The sequence below is a fragment of the Erpetoichthys calabaricus genome, chromosome 1, assembly GCF_900747795.2.
Source record: "Erpetoichthys calabaricus chromosome 1, fErpCal1.3, whole genome shotgun sequence".
NCBI lineage: Eukaryota > Metazoa > Chordata > Cladistia > Polypteriformes > Polypteridae > Erpetoichthys > Erpetoichthys calabaricus.
In genome coordinates this window covers 214,206,800-214,233,707 of record NC_041394.2, presented here as the reverse complement: position 1 = coordinate 214,233,707, position 26,908 = coordinate 214,206,800, and the positions used below count along the sequence as shown (strand labels likewise).

Below are 26,908 nucleotides of genomic sequence, written 5' to 3'. Positions count from 1 at the left end.
TCTTACAATGTTATTTTCTTGGTTGCTTGTGGTTGGGTTTTAAATTAAGTTCGGATTTGTTCAAATGTTCCTTTTTTCCCCCCTGTGCTTAGTGTTTATACAGCGATCGGGTCATAAAGGCTATAGCGCAAACTCTTACAATGTTATTTTCTTGGTTGCTTGTGATTGGTTTTTAAATAAAGTTCGGATTTGTTCAAATGTTCCTTTTTTTTTCCCCCTGTGCTTAAAACTCATAAAAAAAAAAAGTGTTTATACAACGATCGGGTTGTAAAGCTATAGCGCGAACTGCTGCAATGTTACATAGAGAGAGAGAGCAGGCTTGCGTGCTGAGAGAGAGAGAGAGAGAGAGAAAGAGAGAGAGAGAGAGCGCGTGCAGCTGAGAGCGAGCGAGCCTGCACGTGCAGCTGAGCAGGGAGCCTGGGTGTTTGTGTCTGTGTTATTCAATGTTTTTACATTAGTTTACTATTACACTGTGCATTCTATGGTGTAATTAACTATATTTGTGCTTAAAAAATATTTTTAAAAATATATTTACATACAGTTCGTACGGTCTGGAACGGATTAATTGTATTTACATACAATCCTATGGGGGAAATTGCTTCGGTTCACGACCAATTCGGTTTACGACCAGAGGTTTGGAACGAATTATGGTCGTGAACCGAGGTTCCACTGTAATTGCTTGCCTTTTCCTTTTTTTTCTTTCTTTCTTCAATGTACACTTGATTTTGCAGTTATATTTGCAGTACTTGTTTTGAAAAGTTGAGCAGCTACTGAGTTGGCAAGGTAAGACGCAGCATAAGTTAAACACATAGTAAAAAAAATCCACAGTGCAATAAAATTAATAAAAACCTAAGTGAAAATTGTGGAAAACAAATCACAAAAAATATAGGAAAAATGCATTACACATTCAAAATAAAAAAGGGAAAAAAGTTTCTTTTCAATGTCATTACAATCTTAGCTTTCTAATATTAAGCGTCCTTAAAATTTCATTACTCTTATATACTATATTATAATAAAATTACAGTTAAAGGGTACAGTTGGTTGAAAGATGTGCAAGTGTAGACTTAATTAAAAATTTAATTATTTAAAAGTTAGTTGTTAACATGTCTAATCAGAAGTAAAGTGTGAAGATTGCATTCACAAATACATGGGCATTTATGCAGAGTGGGAGGCCAAAGTTACAATTTGTCATTTATATAAACTTTGAATTTCAAATTAAGGGAAAAGATACACTTAATTATCTCTTTTTATTTAAAATCCAAGTTTTTGCCATGTCTTAACATAGCATGTACTATAAAGTTTGTTCAAACCGCATGTGTCATTAATACCTCCACATTTACTCATTTTTGAGTTCTCTAAAGTACATTTTTAGATATATCAAATTAATTGACTCATATCTTAAAATGTGTTTCTGCTAAATTTCAGATATTTTTTAAAAGTTTTTCTTTAAAACGGCAGAAACTGACATCTGTTTTCACCGTTTGTCCACACTACACTGGCATTTTCAGCCGCTGAAAACAGAGACTTTGAAAAACGTTTTCCGGAGCCATGTACTTCTGAAAACACAATACAACTTTGTGGTGTGATCTGGCAAAAAATGCAGATTCTAATCATGCTCTGATCTTTGATTTTACTGATGTTAAGGCTGAAATTGTTATCATTGTACCATTGTGTTAGAAGACAAACATTTTTCTTTTATACTGTAGTACTGCCATCAGAAAGTGTAATGATAGAAAGTTAAGCTGTATTTGGCCACACTAAGATAGGTCAGCAAAGAATATAGCAGTGCAATAAGAACACTACATTTTTTGTAGTGCCTGTGTTGAGGATTGTTTGAAGCATGCATTCCATTCTTAGTCAGTTAGGAAGTCCAAAATCCACTTGCAGAGGTTAACACTAAGTTTCAAGTCTAGGAGCATGTTTTATTTTAAAGGCTGAACTATAGTTTATGAACAGGACTCTGTTATAGTTTATTATCCATTTGTGCTGTTTGCCAGGTTTGCCTGGCATCTATGAATATTCAAATTCCATTAAATTCTTAAGATTGTTAACTAGGAAATTCTCAGGGGTGTACATGTAGATGAGGTCAGTGATACTGTTCAAAACTAAATGGCTATCTTCTGTTTTACCTCTTTTGATTCCATATTACTACAAACTTTTATTCATAAAAGATATGCATACCTACAGATTGTTCAATGGAATGCAACCATGTCTAATTTTTTTTTGCATTTGCATTTTTTAAGGTGTTATGACACTCTTCTCCATTAAAAGTAACCATCCTGGGCTATTAAGTGAAAAGGCTGCTAGCAAAATTACAGAAACAATGGTCCGACTAGGTAAGGCTGCTAGTAATCCTTATAATTCTAATACGATTCTTGATGTACATTTTATTAACAAATGAAAAACACATTGGTTTCAGTATGTGCAAAGGAGATAATATACATTATTATACAATAATTTATGAACTTAACCTTCCCAGGGATGCGCAATCTAAAGAGTCCATTGAATTATTATTTAAGGCATGTGAGTATAATGGAAGGACAAGTGCAAGATTATAAATTCCTCACCCTGCTGTAGCTGGTTGCAGCAGGAGGCTACTTTGAGGCCCACACAGGATTGTCTGGCTGTTTTGGTAAAAGTGGACCAGCATCCTGGCAAGGATACCTGGGGCCATCAGAGAGAGTGCTGAGCAGACAACCCCACTGGACCCCTCCTTGGACCACATCTTACACCATAAGGCAGTATTTTAAGCATTGTTTTGCGTTCATGCATATTTAATGGGATGAAACTGTTCTCAAAATAAACTATTAGATTTAACCATCAGCTTTTGAATGAAAGAGACAATAATAGGCAATTAAATATTACATTTGTTACCCCTCTTTCAAATAAAACAAAAAGAAATTGGAGTAAGAAAAATTAAAGCCTGAAAATGAAAAAGATATAAAGTGCTTATACAGTATAAACAGTATAACCTTATATAAACAAAATAACCTTAACGGTAATTTGAAGACAGTAGACACAGAGTAAACTAGTATTTTAAATTTGCTTTCAGTTTTCAAAAAACACCCACTAAATTATTTTTTCAGAGTTTTTAAAATAATACTTGATTGTAATTTGCTGGTAAATCTATTTCAAGTATAGAGACATTACACAAAGAGAGAAAAATGATTTCTAAATATAGAGATGTATTGTATACAGTACAACTAAACATTTAGTGGGAAGAGAATTTCTAGGGACACCGGAATATAATGTTATCATGGCCATGATTCAATATTTTTGATATTTTTATTTATTATGTATTGTGATTTGATTCTGAATTGTATTAAAATGCAGACAGTACTCAGCTCTGTATATCTACAAAGCCCAACTCTGTCCTTCCTCCTTCCTGCATCAGTGATTGTCTACTTGAAATGAAGTCTTGGTTTCTTTCAATTTCCTCCAACTTAATAGGCATAAGACAGAGGTTCTCCTCATTGGCTCAAAGTCTACTTTATCAAAATCTAATAATTTCTTACTTAAAATTGATGATATTTCAGTCTTCCCCTCAGGTTAAGAGTTTGGGGGTTATTTTTGATAGTACTTTGATAATGTGTTTTGAATCCCATATCAATAATGTTATACAGTCGTCTTTTTATTTCATCGTCATTGCACTGAACGCTTACAACCTTCCCTCACACTAAATAGCATTGCTATCCTCACTCACATGTTGGTCACTTCCTGCATTATTGTAATTATTGTAATTTTCTTCTCTTTGGTCTCCTGCATAAACTTCTTCATAAACTCCAGCTTGCTTTGAACTCAGCTGCCCGTATTATAACTCAGACCTCATCCATACAGCACATTACTCCATCACTTAAACAACTTAATTGGCTTCCTGTAAAATTTCGCATTGATTTTTAAAATTCTTTTAATTACCTTCAAAGCACTCCATAACCTTGCTCCATTATACCTCTCTGACCTCATACATGTTTATACCCCCAACTGTACTCTTGGGTCCTCCAAATCTGAGGTCCTCCACATCTGGTCTTCTCTTCAGTACCAAACTCATTACCACAAAACATTCGGGACTTAGATTCCCAACCTATTTTCAAATCCTGTCTTAAGACTCAGCTATTTAGATTAGCTTACACTATATGACCTTAGGCTATATTCTTACTTGCTTTGTTTATTTACAGTTCCATAGATATATGTATATGTGTATTTTTACATGCATGTTTGCTTATTGTTGGTTTTATGATTTTATTGTTTATACTGTGTTCTTGGGTGTTTAGAAAGGCACCTTGAAATAAAATGTATTATTATTAATTTCTCTATTAATGTTAAAATCATATCCGTGTACTTTAAAATGTGTAAATTTACAGTATGAAAGCCCTGTTCTTCTGATATACAGTATATATAAAGCTGAGAATACTCATTTCTAGAAACTAACACACACATAACCAATTCATAGTCTGTCCTTAACTTTTGGTTTTAACTTTTGAGATGGCTTAATGTTGGGTACAAAGTACTTTGAAGTGTTTTTTTCTTTACAAAATCCATCTCAGACAAATAAAACACAGATGTTATCACCAGGTTAAGAAACAATTGTAGAAAATTTATGTCTTTTTGGCTATTTGTGATAAGACTCTTTCCAACCAGCATTTGTTTTCAAATGACCTTTATTTTATTTATTTTTAATTAACTTCATTCTTTTTCCTTCAATCTAGGTGTATTTGGTTTTCTTGCCTTCGGCTTTGTTTTTATCACTTTTGGCTGCCATTTTTATGATTTTTTTAACCAAGCAGAATGGGAAAGAAGTTTTAGAGATTATGTCTTGTAAGTAATGCATTTTCTTTCTTTTTATAGTATCATTATTCTGTCATAGTCCTAGTCATTCGGAGTTTCTGTGATTTTTGCTAATTTGATGTTGACATCCTGCCTATTCAGAGTGAAGTTTTTAATTCGCCCTGTAAATTAATAGTTTTATAATTTAGATGGTATAGAATTAATAATATATTGATAATGAATCAATAGTTCACCAACAACTTTTTTTTTTTTTAAATCAATGGCAGCGACTACTCTGTTCAGGCTGGTCCTCTTCTACCACACTAATTTACCTGTTCAAGCACTACCTGCCTGCAACTGTGGGTCTTCAGAAATGTATTTTGTTTATGCAGTTGGCATGTATACACACATGCCACAGGCTTTTTGCTACAGAATGTTGACAGGGAATAACATAGTCAATGCAGTTTATTCACATTGCGAAATTGCTTAGATTGTTATTACAGGGACAAGAAGAAATTTTCATGTACAGACGGACTTTCTGACATAATGACGAGCATCAATGAGCATTAACTTTTTTTTTAAAAATTTGAGTTCATTTCTTGTTTTTAAGGTACAGCTTCACTGAAAAACAACTTTATTTCAATGAGAAAAAAACATAAGATAATGAAAACTATTTTTTACTGATCTTCAAACATAAGGAAAACCATAGGAATAAATTTCACAACAATCTACCTGTCAATGCATTAATAGAATGAAACATTTTGGTCATTTACTCCGTTAATTTGTGTTTATTTTACAGCCTCTCTTCAATTATTAATTCACTCTGTAGTTTGTATGGCAAAAGCATTTGATATCAATGACCTCATTTTAAGTCATTATTCATACAGGTTTCCTGGCAGGAATTTTCAAAACATTTTTTCGTATACAGCTTGGCCATATGCACAATAAGAAGTTGTGGCCTCATGTTTCAGTAATTATTCCTTTAACAGAATATTTATTGCGGCTCCTGCAGTGACAATAACTATAATAGTTATTTAATAGCACTAGTTAAATAAATAATTGTAGCCATTGCATCCTTCCATCTGATTCATTACATGTAGAAACAGAAAACAATCTGACCAGTCAAGTTGGGGAGCATGCACTGGTACAGTGTGTTGCTGCAACCACTACACAACTCGAGATCCCAGTTTGCAACCCCCCAGGCAGACACGCGGTCCAGTCCCACCCTCCAGAAATGACCCTCTATCTGCCGCAGCCAGGTGTTACGTGGGCGACCCCTTGGTCTGGTCCAGCCACTCAGGTCCCCAACAATGAGGATCTTATGAGCCGGATCACCCTTGGGGAAACGTGCCACATGGCCGTAGTGCCGTAACTGACGCTCCCTCACAATGCAGGTAATGTGCCTCATTCGGGACTCCATGAGCAACCGCTCATTCGACACAAAGTCAAACCAACGGTACCCAAGGATTTTCTGGAGAGACACAGTACCAAAGGAGTCCAGTCTTCGTCTCAGGTCACTGGATAACGTCCATGTCTCGCAACCATATAGCAAGACAGGAAGCACCAGGACTATAAAGACTTGGACCATCGTCCTTTTGCTTAGATATCGGGAGCGCCACACACCCCTTTCCAGCGACCTCATGACCCCCCATGCTCTCCCAGTCCGTCTACTGACTTCATAGGAATAGTCACCAGAGACATGAATGTCACTTGCAAGGTAAGAAAACCTCTCAAGAAGGTCAACAATCTCTCCGCAAACAGACACACTGCTGATGGCTGTGCCCAAGAGGTCATTAAAGGCCTGGATCTTGGTTTTTACCTATTTAGACACCTTGTTCAGTCTCTCGAGCGCCCCGATCAGAGCATCCATTGACTACGCGAAGATCACAGCAGCGTCAGCAATACGTGGGCGACAGCCGCTGGACCCCACGACCTTGCCCAACACCCAGTCCGTACAAGTATTGAACAGAGTAGGAGCAAGAACACACCCCTGATGAACCCTAGAATCAACTTGGGAAAAATGCAGAGGTCCTGCCTCGACTCTGCACAGCACTCACAGTACCAGTTTACAGGCCGGCCATGATATCCAGCAACCTCGAGGAGATCCCGCGAATCCTCAGGATGTCTCACAGGGCAGCTCGATCAACTGAGTTGAACGCTTTGCGAAAATCGACAAAGGCTGCAAAGAAACTGCCAATATTCGCGTTTGTGCTCCATGAGAACCCCTCAGTACCAGGATGCGGTCGATGGTAGACTTCTTAGATGTAAAACCAGACTGTTCCGGTCCCTGGTAGGTGAGCAAGTGATCACTGATCCTATTGACGACAACCCTAGCAAGGACCTTACCCGGCACAGAGAGCAGTGTTATCCCCCTGTAGTTGCTGCAATCCAGGCGATCACCCTTCCCTTTCCAGATAGGGACAACAAGTCCCATTTTCCAGTCAGTTGGGATGATGCCATTCTCCCAAATGGAAGCAAAGATTGCTTGCAATGCCAGGAGGACAGCCTTACCACCAGCCTGGAGAAGTTCACCCCTGATACCACAGATCCCTGTAGCCTTTTCCCCCCCTCAGCTGGTTCACTACCTGTGCAATCTCAGTGAGATTGGGCGGTTCACAGCTAATTGGAGGATCAGCCTCAAGAACTGTGGACCCAGAGATATCCAACGTCCTAGCCGGAGGATCAGCTTTGAACAACTGCTCAAAGTAGCTAGCCCAGCGGGTCACAACTGCAGTGTCATCCATAAGGACCGCTCCATCAGCTGCCCTGACTGCGATTCTCCGAGGAACAGATTCAGATGTGCGTAATGCTTCGATTCCTCTGTAAGCAGGACGTGGGTCGCTAGACCACAGATGGTGTGTCACTTGCTCACAGATTCCTGTAACAAACGCCTCTTTATCTGCCCTCCGAGCCCTCGCAGCCGTCCCTCTCAGTTCCCGGTACAGACCAGAGTTGCCATCCTAAGAGTAGCAACAACACGTCTGTGGTCAGAATTCACAAACTGGGCACTTCTGTAGACCCTGCAGACCCTCTCACTATTTGTCAAAAATATTGCAATAAGATATTCTTCCAAAATCACAAAACCCTAATTGAGTACATTTCATTATTTACTTAATTTTTCCTGGTTCATCTACATATTTGCATTAGGGCTGGTTTTTACTTCACGCTCAGAATGCGTATGTGCATGCATCAAAGCTGCCATGTGTTCCCAGCATTCATTTGATGCATCCTCTGAGCGCGTCCTCAGAAATTAACGCAACATGTGCGTAAGTTGCAGTTGGAAGGTGGGGGTCAGAGTCTCTGTTTAGTTTACTATCAACATGTGACAGCAAGCCACTTTGCAGATCCTACAGGATCAATGTGCATGTTTCAATGTTTGATGAATTGTTCGATGTGGTGAAGCAAAATGCTGACAATCAAATGCATTTGCGGTGCTTTTATATTCAAGTGTCGCATATTCCTCTTCGTTGTGACGCAATAGATTTTAAATAGTCACACCATCTTCATGTGCCATCTTTTTTTTTTCTTTATCAGAATGTATGGCAGCATATTTGAGCCACAGAGAAAATAAAATTACTGACACAGTGAAAAGGTCTATTTTGTGATTATAGTGGATTTGGCTTTAGTCTCAGTTTATTTTGTTGTTAAAGTAGACCGTCGTAAACGTCCTTTTAAAACCGGCCCAGTTGTTAATCGCTTCATGCCTCTGGGGCTTCCTCCTGAACTGACAGCAGCGGCAAGCAGTAATTGCTACACAGAACACATTAAATGTATGATATTCCACCTCTCTGCACATTTAGAATCCTTAGATTTATACTTGACATCACTTTCATGATTAAATGCTTTAAAGTATGTATGTTACATTTTACAGATAAATTGTTAACTTCATTTAAATAATGAATACTGTTAATAATACACATGTGGGAACAGCATGATTGCAGAGCAGGAGCACTGCTGCCTCGCAGGGAGTCATGTCCCTTGTGTTCCCTGCCTGGAGTTTGCATGTTTTCTTGGTGGGTTTCCACAGTGTGCTCCAGTTTCCTTCCGAAGACATGCAAGGGGATTTGGTGATGCTAAAATGACGCTAGTGTATGTGTGTGTATGTATTCACTTTGCAATGAGCTGATGTCCCATATAGGGATTGTTTCTGCCTTGTGCCTGATGCATGCTGGAATGGGCACATCTCTGGATTGATAAATTTAATCATTAATTGTCCATGCTTTTCAGAGATATGTGACAAGGTGTGCTGAGAATTTAATGGATGTTTCAGGCGATTCACAACATAGGGAAGCTAAATGTTTTCTCACCGTGATGATATTGCATTAACACCTAGCTGAATCTTCCAAATTTACGTAAAATACACGTGCAGGTATAATCAGTACACTGCTTGCATAGCAGAAGCGTCTGCAGGAGCATGTGAAGTTTAAACCCAGCCTTACTCTAAATAAACTGTTAAATGTTAGATGACTTAGACTCATAGATAAATACTAATAAAACAGGTAAGCACTGTTGATGCATATTTTTGGAGGGCAGTATAAACTAGGATGCGCATTAATTTTGTTCTTCCAACTTCACTTCAATGCTTATTAGTCAGATCATGATTTACTGCAGTATATGTTGAATAATAAAATGTAATGCATTCTATTTTTGACTGTGTGAAGTCTGCCTTTTTTCATGTTTTATTGAATTAATTTATACCAATTTTTTCCTTCTTTAGGTGTGAAGCAAATGTCACTATAGCTGTTCAGTTTAAGAAGCCAATTCCTGATTGCACAATCAAGAACAGGCCCAGCCTTCTGGTGGAGAAGATAAACCTTTTTGCTATGTTTGGTACAGGCATCTCTATGAGCACATGGGTGTGGACTAAAGCTACTATACTAATATGGAAACGAACCTGGTGCAGGTAATGGAGAATTGCCTTTAAAATAATGTCAAATAAGAGGAAATCTATATACAGTATATTATTTGACCTTCACAGTGGAAAAAATATATATTGTAACAGCATTGGGTTGCATCAGACTAGTGATGAGTCACAAATAGTATGAGCTGGCATTCCATCATGCAGATCAATAGCTTCAGAGCCTATAAAAACAAAAAGCCTGTCATAGTCATATATGAATTCCAACTGGTCCAGTAACAGCGAGCTGTCCTTCTAAGGACAGTGAGCTACCTTAAAGAGCAATGTGAAGAGTAAGAATCCATTGGGTAAACACTGGTGCAGGGTTGCATTAGTGTCAGTATTGGGATAAGGAGAAAACCTATAGTCTGACTTAGAAAAGCGAAAAGTGCCAAAGAGACCCAAAATGGACTTGCTGGGCTCTTGTAATTAGTTGCAGGAAATTTTCAAGGCTTAGATTTGAGATCTGCGATGCAATTTGTAGCATTAATACAGGAAGGAAGACACCAGTGAGATTGCTACATCTGCAGCTGCACCAACACTTCTCCATTTCTATTGGCCTAAGTAAACAAATGTCAGTGAAGCCTGGTACTCATGGAACTGGGGACCCAATTGCCACTAACACGAAATAAGCAGTGTTAGGCAGGGCCAGCAATGAGACTGCACAGGGAAAGGTCAAAGTAGATTGTAGTGGTGTTATAGAGCTGTGGAGGGAGAATCTCAAAGTTGAGATTTGCCGTATTGGTTCAGTTAAGACACTGGTACACCTTTAACACCACACAAGGAGGGTCACCTGTACACACATGATGGACAGATCACTGTACAGAAGTGTAATGTTTAACACTCTTGCTGCATTGCCTGTCAGTGTAGCACTCAACATCCCTGCTTTGCTATCTATTGACTCAGCACTCAACATTCATGCTGCGCAACCAGACAGTGAAGCAGTAAAGACTCCTGCTGATGTGTTTTTGTCACCAGCAACGTGGCCACAGCAGAAACAAAGACCACCCAACGAAGTCTGAGTCCCATTGCAAGGATTTTGAAGTGGTCATTGGAAACAGCACTGATGTTGCATCAGTCTTGGGATGAGTCACCAACAGTATGAGCTGGCATTCCATCATGCAATTAAGCAGTTTCAGAGTTAGCTGCATGCGACCTTATAAAAGCAATAAGCTTGCCAAAGTTGGATATCAATTCCAACTAGTGTGGCAACAGAGAGCCATTCTTCTAAAGATAGTGAGCTACCTAAAAGAAGGATGTAAATATACAAACACATTGTGTTTATATATTGTAGCTGGGTTCTGCCTTCAGATGAAGGCAAGCTGTATGTTTGCAATCTTGCACTTTATTTTACACTTGAGAGAGAAGAGTAAACCTGGGAAAACCTCCATTTCCAGAGAACAGGAACAGCACAGCAGCTTTGCAAAACTCAGCAGTATTTCTTTATAGCACAGACTGCTCCCATAGGCCTCTAGAGCTCAGTAGAATTCAGAAATATGATCCTAAAATCCAGTGTTAATGTTAGGGATTTCTGGTAGCTGATTTTCAGCACAATATATTGCATGCTGAAAGAGGACAACTTGCTAAGATATGGTGTCCTTGTGAACGCAATAAAATTAGAGCAAGCCAAAATCATAAGCATATGTTAAAGGATAAATTTTATCATGAGAGGTTGGAAGTCAATAAAGTTTTTGTGTACTACATCTTTGTTTTCAATCATAATTCTTAACTGAGGTAGGGTTTCTAGTGCCTGTTGTCACAGATAGACACGGTAACTGTAGGACAAAGATATTAGAAAAATTTGCTTTAGCAGAGATGCTTTACTGTCTAGATCTGTCTGTTGCACTGCTTAACCACTTGGGGAATACTAGGTAAAGTGCTCACTGTCTTTGGTTACTGTATGCTTGCATTTTTATTTAATTTAATTTTTTTAATTTTAAAGTTGTTTATATTGAGGATTTTTATGTTCACTATTCTGTTGAAGAACACTAGATTTATTCTTTTAGTTTACATATTAATGAGGCACAGAGAGGATTTTCTAAGTTGATTTGAATAAAACATTAGCCTAAATGTATGTTGCAGTACTAGAATATTTGTATTCATTACCAATACCAGTGAAAGTTTTACTATAAATTGATACCTATTTGATACCACAGCAAAAACAGAAATCCTAATTCATCAGGTTTTTCTTAAAATAATTAGTCTTTTTCTGTAATATAATCTAAAATATACAAATACTAACAGTAACAGCATCTTTACAGAAGTACTCCACCCAAAAGTGATATTTTTTATGCTACTTACCCCATGTACTTTGTAGTGGTGGCCAAGAAAAATTTTTAATTGGATGTTTTCATGCAGAATGGAGAGAAAATAGTTTTCACACTGTGTGAGATAGCCCGGACACAGACAGATGGACATCTTTTAAAAGTCCAACACACGTTTATTTACAGTTAATTACAGTGCATCCAGAAAGTATTCACAGCGCATCACTTTTTCCACATTTTGTTATGTTACAGCCTTATTCCAAAATGGATTAAATTCATTTTTTTCCTCAGAATTCTACACACAACACCCCATAATGACAACATGAAAAAAGTTTACTTGAGGTTTTTGCAAATTTATTAAAATTAAAAAAACTGAGAAATAACATGTACATAAGTATTCACAGCCTTTGCTCAATACTTTGTCGATGCACCTTTGGCAGCAATTACAGCCTCAAGTCTTGTTGAATATGATGCCACAAGCTTGGCACACCTATCCTTGGCCAGTTTCGCCCGTTCCTCTTTGCAGCACCTCTCAAGCTCCATCAGGTTGAATGGGAAGCGTCAGTGCACAGCCATTTTAAGATCTCTCCAGAGATGTCCAATCGGATTCAAGTCTGGGCTCTGGCTGGGCCATTCAAGGACATTCACAGAGTTGTCCTGAAGCCACTCCTTTGATATCTTGGCTGTGTGCTTAGGGTCGTTGTCCTGAAAGATGAACCGTCGCCCCAGTCTGAGGTCAAGAGTGCTCTGGAGCAGGTTTTCATCCAGGATGTCTCTGTGCATTGCTGCAGTCATCTTTCCCTTTATCCTGACTAGTCTCCCATTCCTTGCTGCTGAAAAACATCCCCACAGCATGATGCTACCACCACAATGCTTCACTGTAGGGATGGTGCCAGGTTTCGTCCAAATGTGACGCCTGGCATTCACACCAAAGAGTTCAATCTTTGTCTCATCAGACCAGAGAATTTTCTTTCTCATGGTCTGAGAGTCCTTCAGGTGCCTTTTGGCAAACTCCAGGCGGGCTGCCATGTGCCTTTTACTAAGGAGTGGCTTCCGTCTGGCCACTCTACCATACAGGCCTGATTGGTGGATTGCTGCAGAGATGGTTGTCCTTCTGGAAGGTTCTCCTCTCTCCTCTCTCCACAGAGGACCTCTGGAGCTCTGACAGAGTGACCATCAGGTTCTTGGTCACCTCCCTGACTAAGGCCCTTCTCCCCCGATCGCTCAGTTTAGATGGCTGGCCAGCTCTAGGAAGAGTCCTGGTGGTTTCGAACTTCTTCCACTTGGAGGCCACTGTGCTCATTGGGACCTTCAAAGCAGCAGGAATTTTTCTGTAACCTTCCCCAGATTTGTGCCTCGAGACAATCCTGTCTTGGAGGCCTACAGACAATTCCTTTGACTTTTCTTGGTTTGTGCTCTGACATGAACTGTCAACTGTGGGACCCTATATAGACAGGTGTGTGCCTTTCCAAATCATGTCCAATCAACTGAATTTACCACAAGTGGACTCCAATTAAGCTGCAGAAACATCTCAAGAATGTTCAGGGGAAACAGGATGCACCTGGGCTCAATTTTGAGCTTCATGGCAAAGGCTGTGAATACTTATGTACATGTGCTTTCTCAATTTTTTTATTTTTAATAAATTTGCAAAAACCTCAAGTAAACTTTTTTCACACTGTCATTATGGGGTGTTGTGTGTAGAATTCTGAGGAAAAAAATGAATTTAATCCATTTTGGAATAAGGCTGTAACATAACAAAATGTGAAAAAAGTGATGCGCTGTCAATACTTTCCAGATGCACTTGAAGTGCACAAACCCAGTGCCGCAGCACCAATCACCCCAACAGTCCAGGCCAAAGCCACAGTATGCCTTCAGACCGCCTCCTTCTCTCTTCTCTCAGACCTTGTCCTCTTCCACCCAACTCCAGCTCTGAATGAAGGGAGGCGGCCCCTTTTATCCATACCCGGATGTGCTCCAGGTGTGCACCGGCAATCTTCCACCAACACACCCCAGTGTGGCAGAAGTGCCGACTGTCTCCCCGGAAGCACTCCGGGTGTTCCCTCTCTTCTTCCCCCCAGCACTTCCTGGTGTGGCGGAAGTGCTGGGGTCCAGAGTCCATCAGGCACAGGGACACCTCCTGGCGGTGACCACGGGCCCCTACAGGGTTGAGCTTCACAGCCCTGTACCCGTGGTCCCAACACAACCTGGGTGGATGCCCCCTCGTGGTCTAGAGGAGGCGTGAGCCCTCCTCTTGTCCTCTTGGGCTTCCCGGCTGGGTACCACCACCAACCGCGTGCCACAACACATAACAGAAGTCAAAGTTCACCTCAATCTCATGTTACTTGTATCCTATAATCTTTTATCCAGTCGCTAGCTGAAAACATGCAAAACAAATGTTTTTTTTGCTAAAATATTGTTAAATAGATAATTGGTGAATTATCAGCACATACGTAAATGTTCAAAGACTCAAGGCAAAGGCTTATTGACAGAACTGTTGAACAGGGACAGGAGGATCTTTAAGTTTTAAAGATTTTTTTTTCCTTGGATGTTTTTCATGTTGTTTACAATTCTGAATGAAAACAGGAGTTTAAAACTTTTTCTCTGCCACTACTGAAAAAATAAATGGGGTAAGTAAAATATAATTTTTTGGTGTAATATTACTTTAAAATATTGGTATAACTGTTAGTACTGCCAATGTGCAGCTTCTTCTCACATTGCACACTTGTATTTGCATAATTGTGAATGCATGCAAAGTTTCAACTATGACAATGAACTGTATACACCTGTTAAAAAATTCTTGGAAGGATATCTTAGATGTGCTCATTGCAATCAGAGAATGAATGTGAAGCCTCTGGTGCTTTTTCAAGACTGTGTAGGGCAGGGCTATTCAATTACAATTTCATTTGGGCCAGATTTTCAAACCGTGAAATTTAGCTGGGCCATACATTTTCAGCAGCCAGTAAGCAGCAGGTAATGAAAATTTTTAAATCAACACAAATAAATGTATTTAAAAACAAGTAGTGTTTATTCATTGTTTTCTGTTTTACATTTGGTCACATCTGACACGGGCACATCAAAAACTTATTTAAAAAAAAAAAAAAGAACAAAAAAGCTATAACTGAACAGAATCTGAGGTAGTAGCAATACTTTTTTCCACTTTTGAAATAAAAAAAAATAAATAAACATTTTACTCACATTTGACCCAGGCACATTTCAAAAAATGAAATATGAGATCCTCCCCCAATTTAAATGGGTGGTCATGACAGGCAAGGGATTTTTTTTTTCATAAAACTAAAACTATTTCATTCACACGGTTTTAATCACTCATATGATAGAGGTTAAATTTGAGTTTTGAAAACAAGCTTTTCCTGTTGAAATTGTTTCCCCGTCCCTCCAGAAAAAAACTACCTGAGTAAATGTTCAAGAGCATGGCACCATGTATAGCATGAAAGTGGGTTGGTACATCTGTTTTAATAATTTGTCTTTAAAATGTCTTTGTACAGAGTTCAAGTCAAGTAATGAATTTTTTTTTTTACCAAATTTTATTTTCCATGTTTCTTTGTTGATGAGCTCCCGTTGAAGATTTTATTGGTAACAGAACATATAGTGCACATGCCAAAATGACTGAAGTAACAACTAATAAAGTGGCATTTTTAATACCATTTTAACAAAGTTTACTGTCTGCCGTCAATCAGAGAGCACCCCGGTAAAATGACTGTAATATACCTTCAACGTTAAAACGCAGACTTCATCACATCACTGTGCTTGATGAAACAGCGGGCAGGCAACTGCTCGTACATGTTTACTCATGGACAGGCCAGCATTTTGCATGGAGTAGGTGTTAAATCAAAAGAGAAATAGTATGCAAAGATGCGTGAACGCAAGGAGATCAATGACAGTCATACCTTAGTGTGCCATGCCAAATCAGAAGGGACAACTGAACTCCACAGGACACATAACAGGGGACCTATATGATGGGCAGATGAATTTCAAATGTTTTGTATGCCTGTCTTTTGTTTTGATAGGCAGTTGGATCATATTCAGCTCTTCATTCATTATCCTAGCACAAGCGTAACCAGCCTCTCTTTCAAAATCACCATTTGTAATACACGGCTGTCCCATCAGCAGCGTCATGTACTTAGAAAGTCATGTACAATTCTGATGTCATTTTCGCAGCAACTCACTTGCACCCACCACAGGATATAAACTAGCCTTTATGCGGGGGGGATCCTGTACTGAGTTTAAAGTTTCAATGCTTTTTTTCGCAACTGATGAACTAAATAATCTCCAAAGCCTATTTTTGGTTGCATTTGAGACCATTTTAGTTGCAGTTTGGAGTCCCGGCAGAACAACAGCCTGGGCCACTCGGAGGTTGCTTCTGGTGTAGTGGTTCAGTGCCGTTTGGATTCACACCATCAATAGAACGGGTGATTTATTTATTTTTTTCGGTGGGGATTTCAGGAATGCACCCAGCCGTGGCCTGACCTTCACACACTCAAAGACAGAGACACAAATCAAACAAATGTGTGAAATATATTGAATGAAAATCAATTAACAAAAAAAATGTGACAACCCCCCCCTTCCGCTTTGGCAATACAAATATTAATGCAACAAACAACCACAACAATACATACTCATGACAATGTTCTTATCACAGTTCCAATGTGGCAGAAATGGATGAATTGGTATGGAGTGAAGATGACGATGATGATCCCAGGAACAGCATCCGTAATAAACAAACAGTTTTACCGGTAGTCCTAAGCGGTGAGGGGTGAAATTTACAGGAGCGCTCCTTCTGAAGATGCACCATGACTAATCCACCACTATTCATACGACATGCAAGCACTAGACATTCCATTCATCCTTGCAAGAAATGATTCAGAGTACAAATTACTTCACAGTGGTTACGTTGGACACAGAAACACAGATCTCCCTCTTGCTGCTTCTCTGGCCCCTTTTCAAGTTTCCCGCTGGCCCTTCTTGTCCCCAGCAGCTCCTGTGCCCATTTCAGACATCCAATGAAGGCAATCCCCTTAGGGGATGCTGGTAAATGGAGTCCTTCCAGCGGTACCACTGCTACACTGGACTGCATGTGGCCTTAGGGCTGCCATTTGAATAGGCCTGGTATAGGGCAATGTATGAAAGGGAAATTAATCTCTTCCTTTCATTTCCTCTTACAAATTTGTGATACTACAGGTTAAGCAATAACAATAATATGATTGGTCACATCATTGTGCTCTCTAAACATGTGTAAATGTATTTTTGAACTAACTGAGCCATAATTTGCTCATATCCACATATTCACATGTGGGGATTTTGTGTGGCAGGTCTGTCTCCTGCACAATAAACACAATAGATTGATTTGAAACAACAATGAAGAATTCTTTCCACTGATGCCTTAGCAAACATAATACAGTTGTTGGTGATATGCATGATACATCTACAGATGCAAATTTATTTCAGCTCAACGTACAACTATGGAAATTTCAAATAAAGGCAACCACTGTATTATAATGCAGTTTTATTTAAAATTACTAACAAATTGTAATTTAATTTTTTTCTTTAATTATTATTTTTATTATGACAGTGTATTTAAAGTACTTAGACATTGGGAAAATAATCTATCAAATGCAAAGTCAAAATGTGTACTTGAGTTATTGATTTTAATAATTTTCTTTAACAATTTTACAGTATGCATTCACTCTAAAGATTCATTTAATTTGGATTTCAAGGTTATTTTTTTGGTTTGTCCTAGAATTATTGGTCGTAGTGATGATGAGCCTAAAAGGATTAAGAAGAGTAAAATGATTGCTAAGGCTTTTGCCAAGCGTAAAGAGTTACTGAATCACCCAGAGAAGGAGCTTTCATTCAGCGTACAAACTGTCTCCCATGACTGCCCTGTCGGTAAGAGTTTTCAAGCGCATTTAAATTTTTCATTTAAAATTTTTAATAAAATTTTTACATTTTTCATATTACTGAATAATTTCATAGTTTGTTTTAAAATACAATATTGCTTATTTCTCATTAATTAGTTGTTAATTATTTATACTGTTACATTCAGTTTTTATAGAGCAGATTAATGGATGCAAAATTAGTTCTAAAAAATGCTTTTTCATACTAAACAAGGTCTAGGGTACATACATAATACAGACTTAGTTATTATTAAAAATGTATAAAATGAAGAAAACTTTGCTTTTAGTTTATGTGGAGAGTTTATCAAGACAATTTAATTTCAATTTGGACATATCTTACTCCTCACATTTCAGAATAATAATACATTAGCAACATAACTTATCTATTTATTTGTTTATTAATGTAATTAAAATGGTGGTATATTTATTGCTTGTTCTTAAAGAAACTACTGTCCATCATGCCTGTTCCAGCATACTTTTAAAATTTGCTAACGCAGACATGTTCTATAGTTAATTGCTTAAATTTGCAGTAACCATTAGCAATCTTCACACCATTAAAACAGTATATTTTTCTGATAAAGAAATATTCAGTTTTAAATGCTGCACAATAAGCAGCATTTAATAAAACAACTCCCATTTACCATAACATCAGATGCTGAAACATACCACTGAAAATAAATAAATCGTTTTTTTCAACATGCCTGCATACCTAACCCGGAACTAATGAGTCCAGAAGTGGTATCCTTCATAGTTACTAATCTCTCAAAATCACATTCTTAACAGTGCTCATAGCCACTGTGGCCCTTAAACAGTCATTGAGATGGTTGTCACTCCACAATATCCACAAGTCCTGAAGTCAGGCATGTGGCTGTAGGTGAACTGACAGATGCAGTCAGTATCGTTTGGTTAGGCCTAAAGATGTGCAAAAGTATTGTTATACGTCAGTTGTCAGAGTTGAGAGTTAAAGATGAATATAATGACGTCTTCCTTCTGATTTCACTCTTGAAACCATCTTTAAAACTCTTTTGACAATAATTTGTACAATACAGAATTGTTGAAACGTAATGTGCCTTTGTATGCTGTTTTATTTAAAATTTTACCAATTTATGTGATTTTCCTTTTTTTTATCTGGTTTTTCCAGAGAATCACATTTATTTGGATTATAATATGTGGCAGGTCTCTCCTTTTCCTGCAATTCATATTTTATCTGAGTTAATTTTGAAGTTAAATCCAGTAAAAATGTAAAGCCAGATACATGTAAAATCTGTACTGTTTAGTTTTGGATTTTAGAAAGGACACAATCTTGGAAAGCACATCTGTGAATTACTGAAGCACTTTTTTATGATTTTACTATCATGAGTCAGCATTGTGTCATCATAGGTAATGGGTCACCACATTTATTACTCTCTTTCTTTACTCTTTACAGGCTACTCTTTCACACATTAAGCTTAGCCTCCGTGGCATTAACACTAGAATCCCTAAAGCTTGTGATTTTTGTTTTGCAAATGTGTGGTTTAGCAGAACGCAGCTTGCTACACTCCCTCCCCCAGTTCAGTCAGATGAAGGCATCGCCCTGCTGAAATCCTCACAACTGATGTCTGTGTTGAAGTGTTTATCTGGCGATGCGTTTGTAAGGAATTATTTAGGTAATGAAATATTGTGATTTGAAATACATACTGTACATTTCATGTGTGTTCCATGTCTGCAACGATCTGTGTAAATATAAAATGACAGAGGAAATATGAGACAGGAAATGCTGAACACACGGGTAAAACAGAAAATGTTTTCATGTTATAGTAATAACATAATTTTGCCGTGAAGTGTAGGATGTGTGAAGCCCAAATATCCAAGAAACACTTTCACAAAAGGTGTAGCAAAACATGTATGCTTTTAATCAAGAATAAAACCGTAGAAAAAGAAATTGCTTAATTGACATGTTGCTGAAGCCCAACTATCAGCCAGTACAAAATAAGATGTCTGCATATGTGTGTGTTTGCTTGTTTCATTTTCAACCAGTTGTCACAGTGGAAATGCTGCTCTATCACGGATCTGCGCAAATGGTGCTGTGCATAAGCTACCATTTAGCAATGGCGAGGTAATAGGCTCAAATCCCACATCTTCTCTGTATGTAGCACTTTGAGTAGCGAGCTGTTATTATTATTATTATTATCATATAACAAAAACATACATTTGATGTGAGTCTGTAACATCCTGTGTAAATTTATAGTACTTGTAAAAGATGTTATTTTTCCTCGCACACGGACATTTATATCAACATGTCGTTTGAACATTTTTTTTGTTCACTTTTATTCTTGAATAAAACTTAATTTGAATGATTTTTTTTTTATTCTGTTTTATTTATTGGATTCTTGAATAAAAAAATCATTCAAATGACATGTTGATGTGAATGTCCTTATGTGAGGAAAAGTAACATCCACCTTAGACACTGTGGTGTCTGTTTGCTCAACAAGACACCAAGAATAAATGATTGAGCTGCTGTTTGTGTGTCTGCTTTTATCCCTTCAGCACTAAGTTTTACAAGTACCGTAAATTTACACCGGCTGTTACAGACTCGGATCAAATGTATGTTTTTATTATATAATAATAATAGCAGTTCACTACTCAAAGAGCTACATACAGAGAAGATGTGGGATTTGAGCCTATTACCTCACTATTGCTAAACGGTAGCTTATCCATGGCGCTATCTGTGCAGATCCGTGATGGACCAGTGTTTCCACTGTGACAACTGCTTGAAAATGAAACAGTAAATTCTAGGAGGACACGGAATCGAACCCGCAACCTCTTGATTATGAGGCAGCAGTCCTTAACTCTGCACCAGTCAAGCAGACATGTCTACTTTGTATTGATAGTTGTGCTTCAGTTTTTACACAGTACCAGTAACATGTAAATTGAACAATTTTTTTCTTCAGTTATATTCTTGAATAAAAGTGCACTTGTTTTGTTATAACTTTTGTGAAAGTGTATATTTGATATTTGGACTTAAATCTTCACACATTATACACTTCATGTCAACATTTTGTCAATTATTACCATAACATAAAAAAAGTTTCTGTTTTAGTTGTATGTTCAACATTTCTTGCCGAACATTTCCTGTCATCCTACATTTACACTGATCGTTGTAGACAACACACGTGAAATACTGTATATGTACTCCAAATAACAAATTATTTATCCTATACAATTCCAGACACAATACTCCCAGATAAGTGGACTTCAGCTCTGACAATTTTGTGTCTGACTTGACTTCAGCTGCCTCTGTGGGGGATGTGATAGCAGGCTGCTTGCTGCCAGTGCTGACTGACACATTTGCAAAACAAATATATTTTCATAGGCTTCAGGGATTCTAATGTTAACTCTGAGAGTCTCTCTGGCTAAGAATTCTATGTAATTAAGGTAAACGTCAAATGTCTCTCGGAATTTAGCTGTTATAATCCAAGATAGTGTTAAGCATGAGTAACAGTCGGACAGTATTCTGTTGCAATTTAATGAATAAAATTGCATTATGATGCAAAAAAAAAAAAAATCTTGAATATTTCTATGTATTTTGCCACTCCATGATATCTCATCAGTCTTTATGAGTGGGGAGGAGTTGCATGTAAATGAGAAGCTATAAAGCTAGTTTTAGAATAAACTGAATGATAAGCCTGGTGATTTTGGTCCCCAGATGGTTCACTGTGATGCAAGTAGATGCATGAAAAAGGAGGAAAAAAAATTGTGATTGTGTAAACAGACAAGAAACACATTAGCCCACTAAGCACAATTCACAATGCAACAACTGTTGTTCATGTCAGGGGAAATGTGGAAGTCACTAAGCCTTGCGCTGTGATAACCTGCAACAGCACAAGCAGTGCTTTCATTGTGCAGATCAAGTACTGATATTCTACCCTATCGTGCAAGCAACATAAAAAAATACAACAAAAGTGTGCAAAAAACATACTTCTACTGTTCTGATTGCAACATGAGGCTATGCATTGGTGACTGATTCAAAATATAATGTATTACATGAAATACATGCATTAAATCTGCATCAGTACAGCTGTGGACACTTTCCTACTGTATTTATGTTGACATTTTGCTATTTACATTTTTTGTTACACTTGGTCTAAAGTCAGTTATAACAGTTTTGATTCCCAGCTGCCAACCCAGTTCCCTGCATTTTACAATCTTATACAGTAAGCATGAGGAGGGTACAGTAGTTCAATATGAAGTCTAAATCCTTCCACTGTTTGAATTCTAAGTCTCCCTTGTTGCGAATTTCCATCAGCTGGAGTACTGTGCTGGCAGTATAGCAATGACACCAAATGGATTATTAATATATTGAGAAGAGGCGCACAACAGCGAATGGTCAGTAAGAATCATAATGATCGACATTCTTATATTTTTGTGCAAATGATTAATAAAACAGCTTCAGTTTAACAGTTTAGTCTAACATACCCTGATTAGAACTCCTTATAAAGTAATCAGTTTTCAGCCTAGATTTAACTCGGAGACCAATGCGACATCTCATGCACTAGCAGAGACATAATTTCAGTTTTGGAATTCTGTAGCTTACTGGCTACTGAGTTTGTAGCATATACACTAGTATATATACCATATGTATTTATGAGTTCAGATAAGTAAGTAGGCCTAAGATATTAAAAGACTTATATATATATATATATATATATAAGAAGAAAATTTTTAAAAGCAGGCCTAAAACTAACTGGAAACCTTTGTAAAAAATTAGGAAGAGAAGTTATGTGGTCATATTTTTTATTTTGAGTATAATAAAATGTTTTATTAACTGAAAGCTAACAAACTATTTAACATCATGTGAATAAAGCATTGTAGTAGCCAATTGTACAAGAAATAAATGTGTACATTAACAGTACCCTTCTATCATTAGATCCATTTTTATCATCTATCCATTTTTCAACCTGGTTTAGGAGGTTTTAGGTAGTTTTAATGTGTGTGGTAAAAGATTTCATTAGTGTCAAAGATAATACTTACCGTATTTTTCGGACCATAAGACGCACTTTTTTTTTCCTCAAAAGTGGGGGGAAAATGAGGGTGCGTCTAATAGTCCGAATGCTGTCCAGCAAGGCTGTTGTAAAAGGACTTACGAACTCAATTCGTTCGCAAGGGCTGGTTGTAACTCAAGTTGGTTGTAAGACAAGACTATTTTTCCCTTAAGAAATAATGGAAATACCCATAATGCGTTCCAAACCTCCCACAGCAACACTTACTTAACCTTTTCATAATAAAAAAGGGTTGTATAATGTGCATAATTTACCAAAACACCAATAATTTTTCTAATGTACTAACCAAAAAGTTATAAAAAGTGCCTAGCCTACCAGAAACAACAATTTCATACTGTACTCACCATTTAATTTGACATCTTTGGGCTGCAGGAAGGGAGGAGGAGGAGAATGAAATGGAAGGTGGTTATTGTTTGGAAGAAGTCTCCTTATACAAATCTTTTCTTTGTAAAATTGTCGAGATGGTGGATTTCAACATGCTGTACATAATAGCGAGATCGGTCACACGAACACCACTCTTATATTTCCGCACAATGTCCTTCTTAATTTCGATTGTGATCGCTTTCTTTACCTTCGTTACCTTCTCTTCCTTTCTTAGCAATTATTGAAATAAATTATATAAATCACTGCACTGACCGAAATTACGACTGACACTTACAAACGCTCTCGGCTGTTTGTTTACAATCGCACAAGCAGATACACGTGACTGCATTCGGGTCGTAACGCAAGATGTTGGTCATAAATCAAAACAAAAATTTTGGTCGTAAATGAAGTTGTTCGCATATCAAGGGTCGACTGTATTTGTTTGCCTGTGGTGCCCCATGCGCTGTCTCCCGCTGCTGCGTTCGCTTACTATCGCTTACGGTACTTACAGTTTACAGTTCAGGTGCTGGAGGTGATGTCAGCCCTCCCTGCTCCTCATAGCCACAGCCATTCAATCAGCAATGCCATACGGATGGGCGCCGAGGGAACACCCACCCACCACTCTTGGACACACCAAACCAATCAGGTGCTGGAGGTGATGTCAGACCTCCCCGCCCCTCGTAGCCAGAGTTGCTCAATCAGCGATGGCGTACGGACAGGCGCCGAAGCAATGCCCGCCCACCACTCTCAGACACGTCACACACCCTGCGTCAAATGACGTGAAAGGAGGCGGGATAGCGTCCACCAACAGTAGGATTCGGATGACCTCGATGACGGCGCGAAGGGGGGAGGGGAAGGACTTAATGCACTGGTACCTGGGAAAATAAAAGATTATTAAAACCATGACAGCCTGTGACAGTCGTCTCCCTTTCTCCCTCCGCCCGCTTCTTACTGTGCCAGTACTAATGTGTTGCTCCATGTCCAGCTTGTTGCAGCTGTGTTCGTGAGAGCACAGTGCCCTGACAGGCAGGCCCGTCATGGCAGGAGAGACACACATAGTCTCTCTTGCCATGTAAAGCCCTGCCTGTCAGGCTGGTTGGTGCGCTTTAATAGTAATACAGTTTGGCGATGCATGGATTAAGACTTACGGTAACCCATGTGCATCACCAAGCGGTATGAGTCAAATTACTGATGTGTGCGGTAGTATGTCTCTCATAACAACTGACAGTTCTTTCATTACTGAATTTTCCTCAGAAAAACACCAATTCTCTAACGCACTGTCAGGCAACCGGTGCGCCGTAGAATTTCCTAGGGGTGCCGCAAAAACTTTTGTAAAATATTTAAAATCTCTGTGAGCAAGGTTTTTCAACACTTACGGAAATGAAGTCTAAGAAACGCGAGAGACTTCAAATGATCGACAAGGAAATGCGCGTCTGTCTTTCGAAAATTGATCCTCGCATCAATCTCATATGTGCTGAAAAACAATCTCAACGTTCACATTAATTAAATTTAAGATTTATCCTTTGATTCCTTTATTAATAAAATGTCTTTCAAACTTGTAAAATTAACTGTTTTTATTGGCAATTGTCCATAGATTGTGTCGTCATGACTTTATTTATGGGCAGTCCCTCAGGTGCGGCGCGAAAGAAAGTTTTTGGACTTAATGCGCCGCAACTCGAAAAAGATTGCCTTTCACAGCGAGTTTAACGGTACAAAATGTCAAAGACGAGAAGATTAGCATATGAAATTCAGTTTAAACTGGAGGTAGTAAAATATGCAAAAGAACATGGAAACAGAGCAGCGGAGAGACATTTTGGGCCACCTCCAACTGAAAAAATAATAAGAGAGTGGAGGAAACAGGAGGATCAGCTGCAAAAACTTGATAAAACTACCGGTAAGCACACTTTTTGTGGGCATGCTGCAAAATGGCCACAGTTAGAAATGGACATGAAAGAATGGATCACACGTCACCGGAATATGGGCTTCTCAGTTTCTACAAAAATGATCATCTATGAAGCCAAACACATTGCTGTAGAGAAAGGCATTAAGGATTTTACTGGCTCACCATCATGGTTCTATAGATTTATGAAGAGAAGCGGCCTTGCTATGTGCACCAAAACTAGAATTGTACAAAAAATGCCACAAGAATATGAATCGAAGATTCTGTCTTTTCATAAATTTGTAATTAATGCTAGGAAAAAAATGCTTTTCCAATGGACCAGATTGGGAATATGGATGAAGTCCCGCTAACCTTTGATGTGCCATCTAATAAGACGGTTGACCTCAAAGGTGCCAAAACAATAACTGTGAAAACCTCAGGACATGAGAAAACACATTACACTGCTGTGTTGTCCTGCTGTGCTGACGGCACCAAATTGCCACCAATGCTAATTTTCAAAAGGAAAACCTTTCCAAAAGATGTTATTCCACGAGTAGTTGTTGTGCATGTTCATGAAAAAGGATGGATGGACGAAAATGGAATGAAAGTATGGATTGAAAAACTGTGGTCCAAACGTCCTGGAGGGCTTCTGAAAAAATCTGCTTTATTAGTGCTTGACCAGTTCAGAGCACATATTAGCGAAACAACAAAAAACAGATTTAAAGAGGTGAAGACTCATCTAGCTGTAATTCCTGGGGGTCTTACCAGCCAGTTGCAACCTCTCGACGTTTCAATCAACAAACCATTTAAAGTCTTTATGAGAGAAGAGTGGAACAAATGGATGGCTGCTGGGAATCATGATCTGACTCCTACTGAACGAATGAAGAGGCCCACTATCACTCAAGTGTGTGAATGGGTTAAAACATCGTGGCAGTCAGTGAAGGAGGATATCGCTGCACGATCATTCAAAAAAATGTGGCATTAGCAATGTCTTAGATGGAACTGAAGATAATATCATATATGAAGATAGCGAAGAAAGTGATTTAAGTGATTGTGAGCAACTTTATAAATTCTGACACTAGCGATGATGAGTTTTTGGGGTTTCCAGAAAACTAGAAAAGTGCTTGAGCCTCTAAGTCTTTCCTCATTTGTTAATGGAAGTGATGATGGTTCTTAACACCACTGTTGAGTTTACGCTGTTAAATATTACCATATTTTGTTATATTCTAATAAATATTTTAGTATACCGGTACTATTTGTTTCAGAATATTTTTTTCTTGTTTTCCTGCTCTAAAAACTGGGTGCGTCTTATGGTCCGAAAAATACGGTAAATTACTTTCTATTTCAGTAAGAATAATATTTTTTTTTATTTAAAGACAATTAGTTATTCCTTTCCCGATCTTTTAACTTACTGACACAATTAAGGCACAGTAGAAAAAACTGAATAAATTACATATGTTACCATCAATGTGTGAAATTAGGCAATGTGTAGAATGCCTAAGAAATCTATAGAATGCCGAAAATGGGATGTCAAATTATGAAGCGATTAAAATTTCAAACATTCCGTAGGCATTCTATGCAATGCCAAAAGGCAAACCGGCTTCTTGTTCTGTATAATGCCCTGGTATTATATACAATGCTTAAGGAAAGTATATAGCATATTAAAGTAACACAGACATTTCATGCTTTGCCTAAACACATCACACATTCTATAGGTTTCCTAGGCATTCTATATAATACCTGCTTTTCACACATTGCTGCTAACATATATAATAACTGGGGCCTTGCCC

At 38.1% G+C, this 26,908-nt stretch overlaps 1 protein-coding gene across 1 annotated transcript in view; it reads left to right on the top strand.

Annotated features, from left to right (window-relative positions):
• Nucleotides 1-26,908, top strand: part of smo (smoothened, frizzled class receptor) — a 98,226-nt gene that overhangs the window by 49,970 nt on the left and 21,348 nt on the right. The window contains exons 7-10 of the mRNA XM_028811429.2: nt 2,244-2,336; nt 4,707-4,815; nt 9,482-9,667; nt 17,681-17,829. Of these exons, the coding sequence (XP_028667262.2) occupies nt 2,244-2,336; nt 4,707-4,815; nt 9,482-9,667; nt 17,681-17,829 (537 nt within the window). The remainder of the gene's footprint in view (nt 1-2,243; nt 2,337-4,706; nt 4,816-9,481; nt 9,668-17,680; nt 17,830-26,908) is intronic.